Source organism: Polyodon spathula, chromosome 24 (genome assembly GCF_017654505.1).
Source record: "Polyodon spathula isolate WHYD16114869_AA chromosome 24, ASM1765450v1, whole genome shotgun sequence".
Taxonomy (NCBI): domain Eukaryota; kingdom Metazoa; phylum Chordata; class Actinopteri; order Acipenseriformes; family Polyodontidae; genus Polyodon; species Polyodon spathula.
In genome coordinates this window covers 10,468,230-10,481,741 of record NC_054557.1, presented here as the reverse complement: position 1 = coordinate 10,481,741, position 13,512 = coordinate 10,468,230, and the positions used below count along the sequence as shown (strand labels likewise).

The 13,512-nt window shown below is 34.8% G+C and overlaps 1 protein-coding gene across 1 annotated transcript; it reads left to right on the top strand.

Moving 5' to 3' along the window:
* The first annotated feature begins 987 nt into the window (after window positions 1-987).
* Window positions 988-3,975, top strand: LOC121298624 (probable ribosome biogenesis protein RLP24). The gene is made up of 6 exons (XM_041225751.1): window positions 988-1,144; window positions 1,831-1,944; window positions 2,041-2,113; window positions 2,289-2,352; window positions 2,862-2,947; window positions 3,618-3,975. Exons 1-6 carry the CDS (start codon window positions 1,064-1,066, stop codon window positions 3,689-3,691), a joined length of 492 nt encoding a protein of 163 aa, XP_041081685.1. The 5' UTR covers window positions 988-1,063; the 3' UTR covers window positions 3,692-3,975.
* The last annotated feature ends 9,537 nt before the right edge of the window (window positions 3,976-13,512 follow it).

Below are 13,512 nucleotides of genomic sequence, written 5' to 3'. Positions count from 1 at the left end.
CTATTTATAAAGGACATTATTCAGCACAAGTTATAGAGGGTATATGAAGGCTGTTTATCTGACCTTCCTCTGAATGTGACACTTACAAGTTTACAGATGTCTTGAGAAACACTTACTTAGTTATGAACCTTCTGTTTTTATATGTGCTACAGTGGCTGCAGGTCACGTGATTTACTTTTTCATGTTCCTGATCGCTGGTGGGCGAATCTCATTGACAAGCTTGTTACTGAAGTACTGTATGGCAAGGGTATATTGGTCTCTTGGGTCTTCTGCACTGTTTTCATTTCACATCTTGTAGGTTTAAGCTGAGCTCAAGGCAAGAGTTGTATAATTTAACACACCAGAGCTCAAAAAGCTACAGATATGTTAGTAGCACACAGCACTTTTCACAATAATATCAGAGAAGCAAGAATCAGATGGTAACCATTTACAGTACCTACAGCAACAGCATCAGACAATCAGCACTCAAGGTGCTTAAAATAGCTTAGTCAAAGAGATGTTAGTACCTTGATAAGGATGTCACCGGAACCAATACTCACAGTATGTGGAATAATTAGTGCATTCCTGGAATAACATATAACAACTAAATAATACCCCTAAAATATTGATGACAAATAAAATCAGAATATTCCTACAACTTCAAAGACAGTTTAAAGCAAAATCTGTAATTTTGCAGTTCTGTAAAATATTTTATAATATAGGGCATACAATATGAACATGTATTGTCTATAAAATATTTGGAGCTTAGTTTGCGTTTAAAATACTTTATATTATATATATATATATATATATATATATATATATATATATATATATATATATATATATATATATACTCTGTGTTTTAGACAGTGTTATTAAAAGCAAAAATCAACCAGGCACATATTTCTGCTTCTGAGCGGTATGTAGCAGGTCCAGCAGGGAGCAGTGTCACAAAATAAACTACTCTACAGCACCCTTCTTCTCCAGAGGCTGAACATTTCAACTTCCTTTAGTAAATCCTCCCAGTGGGGCTGTGGTTTGGTGTTTCAGATGGTGGTTTAGAGACTCGTATTTATGAAATATGCGTATTGAAAAATGTTATTTTTGCTCTGGGCCGGTCTACCCAGGGCATGGGATGATGTTTGTTCGAAATGACTGCAAGGTAAGAGGTCTTCTGAAGAGTAGTTTGTGTGCTTAGATTAAGGCCTTATCTAACAAAAATACGCCATGTGTTTGTTATGTAGCGCAGAGAGGTGATTACAAGGGATACGGTCCTGTAATTGTTTTTAACATTATACGCATCCTTTTATAGGATAGTATGATATACCTTTCGATGCTGTAGGTGTTGAATGTAGCATGATTTACTTTTTGTTACTGGATTTATGTGTACATTATATTCAAAATCGTATTGTCGAATAAATCTTTGCGAAAATAATTACATAATGTTACTCGTTTTAATTTAAAACACATAAACACAGAGTACTCTAGGCTACATTTTCAAGTGTCTCTGTATGACAAACTGAACTGTCAGTGAAAACGGGTTTTCTTTGATAGCACGAAAGTAGTTCTAATAAACTGGTGTATTGTATTAAAAAGACAGTGAATTCTGTTTATCTGAAAGTAAAAACATTAAGAAGACCAGTTTTTGTACGTTTATGCTGAAATGCTTCTCTGTATTGGTGATCATTGTTTCAGCAACTCCAATAACAAAAGTAGAATTATTTATTTAGCTCTGGATTGATGCTTTTGCAGCGTCATTTGATCTGTAACAGAACATCAGTAGACATTCAAAATGTATTTGCTGTTTTGCTTTGCAGGGATTTTACTGTAGCCTTTCTCTTGTTTCAGGTATTCAGGTTTTGCAAATCAAAATGCCACAAGAACTTCAAGAAGAAGCGCAACCCAAGGAAGGTCAGATGGACCAAGGCTTTCCGCAAATCTTCAGGCAAAGAATTGACCGTAGTAAGTCGGGCTCTGTACATTACCTGCTGTCATTTACATTTTTATAGTAGACTGGGAGGTTGATGTGTGTGTGTGTGTGTTTTTTATTTCTTGCAGGACAATTCTTTTGAGTTTGAGAAGCGCAGAAACGAGCCCTTCAAGTACCAGAGGGAGTTGTGGAACAAGACAGGTAAGCAGATGAATTGCATTCATCTTTAGTGTATATTATAGCTCAGAATAAGGCTGTCAGGCGCTATACATTGAACTGCTGTTTGTTTTCGTGACAAGAACACACACACATTTTGTGCATATGTCTGTGGAATCCATTTCAAAGCCTAATGTTTTTTTTTCTTAACTTATTTTAGTGGAGTCTATTAAGAGAGTTGAAGAAATCAAACGGAAACGTCAAGCAAGGTTCATCATGAACAGGTGAGACTTTTGTGTAATTGCTTATGCTGCTTGAGGAGAAAACAAAATTGTTGCAGGTGAACAGTACGATTTTTAAATAAATAAAAAAAATGCATGTGTATAATATATGTGTATATGAATATATATATATATATATATATAATATATATATATATATATATATATGTGTGTGTATATGTGTATATATCTATATATATATATATATATATATATATATATACACACACACACATGTACATACACACAGTATATAAAAATTCAAAATGGTACTTTTTTTATTCTCATAACTCTTTAAAATGGTTGCATAAATGTTTTTTTAAAAAAAAAAAAAAACTAAACATATTCTCCATCAGATCCCCTCAGGTTTACAGAGTTAATACTTATTGTGCTAAAGGTTACCATTTTGAACATCTTATGTTGTGTTCTCTATTTTATGATAACTGTTTGTGTGAAAGAAACCTGTATGTTCTTGTCATTTTCTGTACTCATGTTGGATTATACTCTTAAAGGCTAAAGAAGGGCAAGCAGCTGGAGAAGGAGGAAGCCATCAGCGAGGTCAAAAAGAATATCCACCTTATCCGGGCTCCTCATGCAGGTAAGAATCTGATTTAAAAGCAATCGGCTCTTCTTTGTGTTTTCGGGGCTTCTCTACAGGAAGGTTATGATTTATTCTGTTGACTTAGCTGTTTTTAATCAAGGGGAAACTCACTTTCGTATGAATTCTCATCCCTGGTTGTTTTTAAAATGCATGCTTGCTCTCGTAATTGATCTGGGTGTAACTGGGTAAATGCTTTCCTTTAGCTAAATGTACTTTGATCTCATGATCACAGGTGGTTCTTTGGAAAGCAAAGTTAAATATGAAATCTCTGGTATTTGTGATCTGCCCACAACCTGCCACATTGTGCTTTTTTATGAACATTTTTTTTATTGTGTTACTGTCTCTTTAAAGGTTAGTGCTGATAGCGGGCAAAAAAAGGGAATATATTTGTGATAAAAATTATTGAGTTTCCACATATTGATTGATTATTCTGTGTGATCTCTTGGTGAATCCTCGATTTTCGTCTGGGTGCGAAGGAATCTCCTATGATATCAAACTGTTCAGCTTAAGCCTACACAAGTTGATACAGTAGCTGCTACAGCTCCCTTTTTTGTGCCTGCAGGTGTCACTGTTTAGCAGCTAAATTCGATGAACTGTGTGGTGAAGGGGTAACATGAAAATGCGTTATTGATGTGCTGTTATTTATTCATGTTATTTCTAAATACAGGCAAAGCAAAGATGATGGAAGACAAGATGGTGCAAAAATTACAAGAAGATGTGGAAATGGGAGAAGATCAGTAATACAGCACATCCTACAGTTGTTCTCTACAGGATATTTTCAGTTCTTTGTTTTGGGGGTAGAAGATCATCTCTTTGTCAAAAAAGGTTGGCATACAAACTGCACCTAGAGAAATGTATGTCAAACATTGCCAACACCCACATTTTTCATTAAATACAATATGGAGAGAAAAAATGTCATTGTTTTAGTTACATTAAATACAAATGGAAAGCATGTTCTAATAACAAAATTTAAAACATCAGTCTGAGTATATACCATCACTGATAGTAAAAAGGCTTTAACTATAGAATGTCGTGTTTTTCTTTTATTGCATTTACAATGTCTCAATTTTATATAAAGCAATTTCAAATGTAAATGGCTTTAAGTAGGGGTCTTCCTAAAGCATGATTTCACGGAAGTCTGGAAATTGTCAGGTCACCGCGAAATTCACCTCTTTTAGGGGCCAGTGCATACCAGACAAGTACGGAGAGGGGGAAAAAAAAAAAGAAACCTAATTTAAATTAACTACTTCACAGCGCAAGCGACGCAAATTATGTCTATTCCTTCTATAGATTTTTTTTTATTCCTTCACTGTCCTGTGTGCATTGCACTTAGGCAAAAAAAAAAAACCTTAGACAAATAACATTTCCAAAAAAATCCTGCAATGACGTTTACGTTCATGTTTACTTTTCAAATGAGAACTATTTTTTAATCAGCCTATCGGTGCATTTGTACTGGCTTTTCTGTGAGCTGCACTGTGCAATAGGTGGTGGGACAAAGTTAGTGCTGCATTGTTTTGATTTAGGTTGCTAAAATCTAGTTTTCAGCATTAGAGATATACCAGAAATGGATGACAAAGCAAAAAAAGCAAAGTATATTTCGACTGATGATTGCGTCAAGATATTTCCCAAAGAAACTGTACATGCAGATGGAGGTAATTGTTTTGCACATCTTGTAATGCTTCTTTTGAGCAAATACGATCGATCGCTATTTAGCTTCAGAATCACACATTAATCGAAAGGCTACTATAGAGGCTGCTGAACAGAACATAAATAAACAGCTTTCAGAAAACAAACTGGAAAGTCAGCGCAGACAAAAAGTATACCTGTTGGTTGTAGCCAAGTTAAATCAGTACTACAAGTACGATCCAGCACAGCCACCTCGCTTCAAACAACACTCTGCTTACTTTTTAAACGCAGTTAAAATTTTAGACCCGAATAGGTATGTTTTCTTTGTTTTGACTTGGTACTTTAAAATAAATTATTGGATGGCACAAATAACATGACAACGAACGTGCTGCATATATTGCCTTTATTAAAGTATGTCAGATGCCCTTGGGTAACTGCGTTTTGGGACTGTTTCTAATCGATTTCCACATCTGTATAACTTGGCAAAGCTTTGCCTTACACTTCCAACCAATTAATTGGATGCAGTCTCAATGTATGGGCAAGACCACAACAGGTAGAGAATTTTGGCAGCAACTGCTGGGAGATGTTGCTTGCTTGCCTTTAGCAAATGACAGCACTCTGTTTTAGTAAGGAAGCAAGTACCACTATTTTTAGGCTTTTATAGTGCTCTAAGTAGACACTATTTCAGGTTTATTTAATGTTTAAACAGGTCAGAGAAATCCTAATTTTATCCCATAACCTACCCACGAAAAATATGTAAATTTGCAGTGATTTAAGACCCCTACTTATAAATGAATTACAGTTTTCTGAAAGGCTCTGATGAACCATATGTTCTCTTTGCAAATTAAAATGGTCTGAGATCTCCATCATCTGCAAAGTGTCCTCTTCTGCTCTCTTTAGTTAGATTTAAATGAAGGAACTCGTATCCATAAAGAGAAATGAATCAGCAATAAGGTAGTGCCTGTGCAAGTCCTACAATTTAAACACAACTGCATGTATACTGTAGGTAGTAGTGATCATCAACATCTACTATGTTTAGTGCTACATATACTAAGGGATGTAGTACAAGTGTAAAGACCAATAGACCAATGTCTATAAAATGCTGCATAATAATTTAATAGGGTTTTCTCTTATGAGGCAACATACGTTTTTTAAATTATATTTTAAGCTTAATTGCCATTGTTCAGAGTTTTGGGATTCTCTTCTAGCATGCTTTTGTTTACACTGTTGAAGAAGGCATGCTTTATTAGTAAATGTAATGTCTTGCAAAGAAATCAGTCATTAGCCAGAAAATTCCAAATGAAGGCTGCACTTAAGCATCAAGTAAATTATTCTTAACCAGCAGGTCACAATGTATTGTATTCCAAAGAAACATTATGGAAATGGGATTAGCTCTTTGCTCATTAGTGTGGTGGAGAACTTGGATTCCTTATTATGTTAATGTTACAAGAATGCGGACTGCAAAAACAAAACATATTCATCTTGATTTTTGTTTACAGTGCAAGATTTATGTACTCTAATTCTAAAAGTCTGAGTGCTATAAATTACCATCGATAATTATAATTGGAAATTAAAAAAAAGATGCATATGAGATTGGTTAAGTAAACAAGGGATTGTTTCCTGGGAATTACACAGGCTACATGAAACAAGCAAGCTGTATACAGCTAAGGCATTGAATTTTAGTGTGTGTGTGTGTGTGTGTGTATATGTATATATATATATATATATATATATATATATATATATATATATATATATATATATATACATATATATATATATAAACAATATGAACATAATTTAGATCTTTTATTTAACATCTTGTTATCAAAGAAACTACAAAATGATATCACAAACGTTTACCGGAGGCCATAGTAGTAGTAGTATTTCATGTTGGATTTCGAAGTGCCGTAATTTTTTGTTAAGTATATGGGAAAACTAGAAAGTGGTATGTAACTCAATATGTTAACATTATTCAGCAGGTTTCATTCGAATTTGTTAATTCTATGGGGTGATGCAAAACTTTTCGCCATAGCTGTAGAACAAAAGAAAAAATGAAACCTCTGAAAATCCACAAAGCAATCCAAAACAAAAAGTGGAGTGAAGTGTGAAACTATCTGGGTTGACTTTCATAACAGGAAGTCAAATTGCTTTGTTGTAAGGTTTCGTATCCTGTACCTATATGTCCAATAGTGATGGCCTACATTCCTTCATGGTATTGCACTGTGACTGTGGTTGTCTTTTGAATATAAAGTAAAACATTCTTGTTTTCAGAATATCAGGATTACATTTCTTATTCATGCAATGTTTTAGTGGCACGTAATGTAATTCACATGACATTTACTTTGACACAAAATATAACCTGCAGATTTTTTTTTTATATGGCAAATGGTAGTGTGCATAAAATTGAGAAGGCAATTGAAACTATTTGTTTTTAATGCATGAATTTAGTCTTTGATCATATTATTTTTATATATAAAACAATGGTACTGAATGCATAATACTGATTTTTAAAAATAAATCATTCAAATGAGACGGGTATATATACGCAATGGAAATTGAAGAAAGTTTGAGACATGTTTTATTTTTCAATGTTTTTAGAAATTGATGATTAAGGGTAACCTATAAAACCTGCTGGACTGTGGCTCACCAGGACCAGGGTTGGCCACTCCCTGCTGTAGAGGGTATGGATTGAGCTACCTAGCCATGTTGCTGAGGCAGAATCGTTTGGATCCTTTAAGAACCAACTTGACAAAGTTTGAGATCAATCTGCTAGGAACCTGACGAGCTTAGATGTGTTAAAGTCCTCCTCTAGCTTGTACATTTTATTTTGTTCTTATATTCTAAATAGCCACAGCAGCATCTACACCTGCATGAGTTGATGTGAAGCAGACTTTGAGTGAAATTTGTACTACAAAGGAATCCATTTTAATCTATCCCTTGTAAGAACTCCCTTCATATATTTTTAAAAATAATTTAAGGGTAGTTCTTAGTATCAAATTGGCTTGTTGCTCCCCAGTGCACAGTATGGATTAAGGTATACCATGAAAAATAAAAAAAAATGTTTTAAACAACACGGCACTGACACAGAGATGCCTGATTGTGTTATGTGCATGCTTGGAGAAAAGGTGCATTTTCAAATATTTTTAACCAGCAGCTTGCAAATGATTTTCTTATCCCTTTTATGGAAAGAAGAAATCGAAAGGTAGTTAATCCCTATCACTCACCTTGCATTTTAAAATGTAATGTAGAACTATAGAGCTTTCAAAAACTTCCATTCAAAATTGTAAATGAACATGGATTTTCATATCAGTGATAACTCATTAAACAGTTTTTGTTCAGCTGGAATTAATTGTTTAATTTGAAAGATAATTGATACTGCAAGTTTGAATAGCACAGATTGATCTGTTACTCATTTGGTAAACATTAAAGCAAGAAATCAAATACTTTAATCTATCTTATTATTAGGGCTTGAACTTTTCAGCTTTTATTTTCCAAATCTCTCACTCCCTTTAAATGTTAATTAGTAAATGTAAGCTGTCTCTGCATCCTGATAGATGAACTTGCTATCAATATACACTCCATACTGGTTAATGTATGCTGAAAAGAAAGTGGTGGTGCAGAACTGTAACCCCTGTATATGATGGAAGGCTAAAACTTCAAGCCCTATTTATTACTGACCTCTTTTTCATATTATGTCACTCTGTTTTGTTTGTAGGCTAGATATACTGCAGGGCAGAGGAGCAGAATTTTTATGATTTAACTACTATGTGAAGTTTATTTGTGCAATATTATGAATAATCCAAAGAGCAAGAATTAACCCAGTTATCACTGGTAGGTATGCACACTAGAAGTTAAACTAAGCAGAAATTACAACAATTGGCCACAAGATTTTGTAAAACAAGGGTCCGAGCGGTGCTTGTGGAGAGCTCTTGATGTTGATATCTGTATTGGGGGAATGGGATTCTAGTTAGATACTCTTGGAATTCAAAATGGAACTGAAGACTCTGTGACTACCCTATAACTCTGCAATCTCCATTCATTTTTTTTTTTTTTTCAGAGCTAACAAACACAGATTTCTTTAAGTCAAAGTAACAGTTGCTGCTTTTGTTGCCATCCCTTTTAAAACTGTACTTGGGAAGCAAAACAAGAGAGAGTTCATCAAGCTTTTTAGTTTGTTTGAAGACCATCTGTAAACAATCAATTATTTAATAGGTGTAGCTTGAACAATGTCTTTTAATAGGATCCCAGAATAAATAAAAGATCATTCTAAAATGCAGCGCTCCTTCCTCTCTGGTATCTGTGATTATAAATGAATGGATGAATATTTACTCAGGATTTAAGACAAACCCTTTTCTGTCGTGTCCCTGTTTCATATTTGTATTCTGGAGGAGGAGGAACATCTTATATCTGCTTACAGGTTACAGTCGTCTACTTGAGTTGCTAGTATACTAAGTCAATTTTTCTATCACTCAGCAGTTTTCGTGCTGTATAAGCTGCTAGAAGAAAGTGGGGAAGTCTTTATCCTTCATCATAACATTGACAAAGTCTACTTGATGACCGTCTTCTTAAACTTAAGGAACAAATACAACATTAATGCAGATAAGTGTGTCCTCCAGCTGTATAGCATGCAATGTTACTTATTTCACACAGAACCTATCCATATACCAGACCCTTGTATGGTTTTGATAGTGGCAGCCCAGGTTAGTTAAGATTCCAGACTTCAATGTTAGAACATCGCTCATGTAAATCTCTATTGTGGATCTGTCTATTCAGTAGTTTTGTATGCAATTGAGATAAAGCACACCTTCCACCACCAGGCCATCTCAAAAGGGATCATAAAAAAAAAGAACCGATTGATTAAGAACGCCTTATATTTCATTAATCCTCAGGTCAATCGAACTCCCATGGCTGGGGTTTAGTGAAATTTGCTTCAAACCCTTATGGAGTTGTATAGGTAATGAGAGACTTGAGGGTGACGACTCATTCAAGTGAAGAAGCTAGCAAGAAAATCTTTTACTGTACACTATGAAGATACACCACAGTAACCATTTCTTAAGCTTAGAAAGGGAGACTAGTTGTATGCAATAATAATTCCGGATGAATGAGACACATATACAGAAGGCTACGCATGTACAGCATTTATGTGTATATTGAAAAGACAACGGTTAAACGTTTAGGAAAATATCCCAATGTTTATAAATCGTTTAAATGTTTAAATTATTAACATCTCTCACTGTAAAATTGAATAAGAGATAAAAACAGGACATTGTGTGAGCTTAAGACATGGTGACTAATTATGGTGGAACCAATGGACAAAGAAGCATTTTGATTGCCTGTTTCCAAGGTAATGTTGTTTTCTTGCCTGTGTTCAAAAGTAATTTGTGGGCAAAGGCCATCCATTTTGGTAGATCTTTTACATTAGAACTATTATCTTTCACAATCAGCATTTAATAGCGCATAATTTTTACATAAGAAGGTTTCATATGTGATGCACATAGATACGGTTTTTGGATTTTGTTGACCCGCTGAGAATACATGTGATGACTTTACATGTCAGTCTAACAATCAGCTATTCTGTTTTTAGAACAACATGCAAGTTATATTATTTAAATATATAGTTGCATATCAGTGTTGTATGTTTATATATTCATTGGATATTGCTTGAATACAACTTGTGTTACTTACATGCAAATATAAATTCCAATTTCTTGTAATTACCAGACAAATTGTAAGTAAGATTACATAGTGCATAAACAGTCTTCCGTTTTTGTGTTTCATTGCTAATAACAAAATAATAATAATGTGGGCCTGTGTCGATTTTAGTTTGTGGCTGGCCATTTAACTGCAAATCAAAACTGAAAAATGACATTAATTACATCACAACATATCTTCAGACAAATGCCTCCGTGCTTATCATAGAAATGTAAAATTCATACATTACAAAAAGTGTAGTGTCACCTGTTTAGCCACCAGAGGGCAATGGCTTCCTTTAAGAGCAACACGTGCCTGATCATGTTTAACATGTTTGTATTAATTATAGTTGAGCTTTATTATTAGGCTTATTCTTATTGTTAAAGGTTTTTTTTCTTTAAACTGCTGCTGCTTCGAAGCTTTACAGAGCATTAAAAAAGGACCAAAAAGAAAGTAAGCAGAAAGAGTACACAGAACTGCAAACGCAAGTCAAAAAGGAAGTTAGAAAGGCCAAGAGAGAAATAGAAATGAACATTGCTAAGGGAGCTAAAACCAATTCCAAAATGTTTTTCCAATATTACAACAGCAAGCGAACATTCAAAGAGGAGATTAAATGTTTAAGAGATACAAATGGCAAAATCGTAGATTTTATAAATAGCAAATATATTAAATGATTAGTTTTCACAAGTTTTTAGAAAGGAAGATACTGACAACATGCCCCACATGTCATCCAGTTCCTATCCAGTTTTAAATAACTTTAGCATAACTGAGGCAGAAGTGTTAAAGGGACTAGGAGCTCTTAAAATAAACAAATCCCCTGGGCCAGATGAGATCCTCCCAGTAGTACTCAAAGAAATGAAAGAAGTAATTTACAAACCGCTAACCAAGATCATGCAGCAGTCTCTTGACACAGGGGTGGTACCGACAGACTGGAAAATTGAAAATGTAATACCGATCCACAAAAAGGGAAACAAAACTGAACCAGGTAACTACAGACCAGTAAGCCTGACTTCTATTATATGCAAACTTATGGAAACTATAATAAGATCCAAAATGGAAAATTACCTATATGGTAACAGGGTCCTGGGAGACAGTCAACATGGTTTTAGGAAAGGGAGATCATGTCTAACTAACTTGCTTGATTTTTTTGAGGATGCAACATCGATAATGGATTATTGCAAAGCGTATGACATGGTTTATTTAGATTTCCAGAAAGCTTTTGACAAAGTCCCGCACAAAAGATTAATTCTCAAACTGAACGCAGTTGGGATTCAAGGAAACACATGTACATGGATTAGGGGGTGGTTAACATGTAGAAAACAGAAAGTACTGATTAGAGGAGAAACCTCAGAATGGAGTGTGGTAACCAGTGGTGTACCACAGAGATCAGTATTAGGTCCTCTGCTATTCCTAATCTACATTAATGATTTAGATTCTGGTATAGTAAGCAAACTTGTTAAATTTGCAGACGACACAAAAGTAGGAGGAGTGGCAAACACTGTTGCAGCAGCAAAGGTCATTCAAAATGATCTAGACAAGATTCAGAACTGGGCAGACACATGGCAAATGACATTTAATAGAGAAAAGCGTAAGGTACTGCATGCAGGAAATAAAAATGTGCATTATAAATATCATATGGGAGATACTGAAATTGGAGAAGGAATCTATGAAAAAGACCTAGGAGTTTTTGTTGACTCAGTTGACTTTAATCACTGACAGCATTTCCCTGTGATCCTAATTTAATGTTGTTGATCTGTATTGTTTTTCCTAGACCTAAAAAGGGTAAGTGGGCTCCCTCGCACAGCCCTGCCTTGCAGTTCAGTCAGAATGCTGTCTTCCACAGACAAGCTTGGATATTGCATGACATAGAGCAACTATCAATGGCATGCAGTATAAAAGTGTGACATTTACTGAAGGTAGTAAGATATGAAATTGATATGGTCTAATAATGAACATTTAAAGTAATAATACATTGAGAATGGTATGCAGCAATAACATCAAGGCTCCACAAATCAAACATGCCCCACACTCGTACACCTTGTATAAAGTCCATAATAAAAGTCTCAACAAATACAGATTTTTCTATTAATATATACAGTAACACTGTAACACTTGCAGGGTTTAAACCTATCCACTACGCGGAATTCAGTTTTCAATATATAGCAAAACTGAAAGAAAATCTCCTGCCATCCGTTAAAATGTCAAGGCATGTCTTCATTTTTTATTTCGTTACTTCATGGTTGACCTTCACTTCTGAATGCCTTGTAATGTCAATACATACAGATACTGATACAGTAGCAGTGCCATTTCATCAGCTAACAACATTTTATCTTTAACTTTGTTTTTGGCTTGGTTGCTCTGTTGAAGCCCATTTCCTGCCAAAATACTACAAGTTCAATGGAAGCACAGCAAGACCCCCTTTATCTGAACTGACCAGCCCTCTTATCCAAACTCAAGGAATGTTTGCTCTCCATATTTGGACTCTTGTGGGCCTATAATCTCCTTTGTCCAAATGCTTGTTATACAGCTCCATACCATTTCAATGTCCCAAGAGCAATGACGATAAAAGAGGTTCAACTGTAATTTATAAGTAGAACCCCACCTGGACTCACATTGTTTCAGTAATTATTCTGACAGGAACAATTTGCTTCTTAGGAAAACCAACAAGGATTTTTGATAACGCTAATGAGACGTAGGCTTTACAATGTCTCTTTTAAGATGTCTAACAAGCACTATACATTATATTGGCAATATAGAGTGGATTGCATGTATGGATATACAGGTACCCGTTGGAAAGCTGTTAATATGCTTTTGCTGTTATAGCCTGTGAAAGTGACAATGGGCGCAAAGACATGCTGGTCAATAAAGTGAAACGTAAAAAAAGTGGAAACCCTTGTATTAAAATTAGCATGCACTAATTAAAATAACAGGTAACAAGCGTTAGAGTTTAGAACTGAAATACTATCAACCTGAGAGGACAGAATTACAACAATAGCTGTGATTCAGTAGGTGCTTTTATTAAATACAATACAGTCCTTCCAGCCATGTGATAGGCAAAGTAAAACAGACATGTATAGATGTTATTATTAATAACTGCTAATTTTATCATGAATAACTGCAGGTCATTTTCAGCATGGTAGAATGCAGCAGGGAAACAATAGCCTGAATGTGAAGTAATTGAATTCAATATTTTCTGAGCAACGTCCCTGAGGGTACAAACAATTGTGTTGAAGAAATTAATG

Bases quoted from the DNA above. Each gene is read 5' to 3' on its own strand.
- LOC121298624 (XM_041225751.1), top strand. From the start codon at position 1,064: ATGCGTATTGAAAAATGTTATTTTTGCTCTGGGCCGGTCTACCCAGGG. The intron at 1,145-1,830 runs GTAAGAGGTCTT...CTCTTGTTTCAG, and splicing joins TTGTTCGAAATGACTGCAAG to GTATTCAGGTTTTGCAAATC. The intron at 2,353-2,861 runs GTGAGACTTTTG...ATACTCTTAAAG, and splicing joins GCAAGGTTCATCATGAACAG to GCTAAAGAAGGGCAAGCAGC.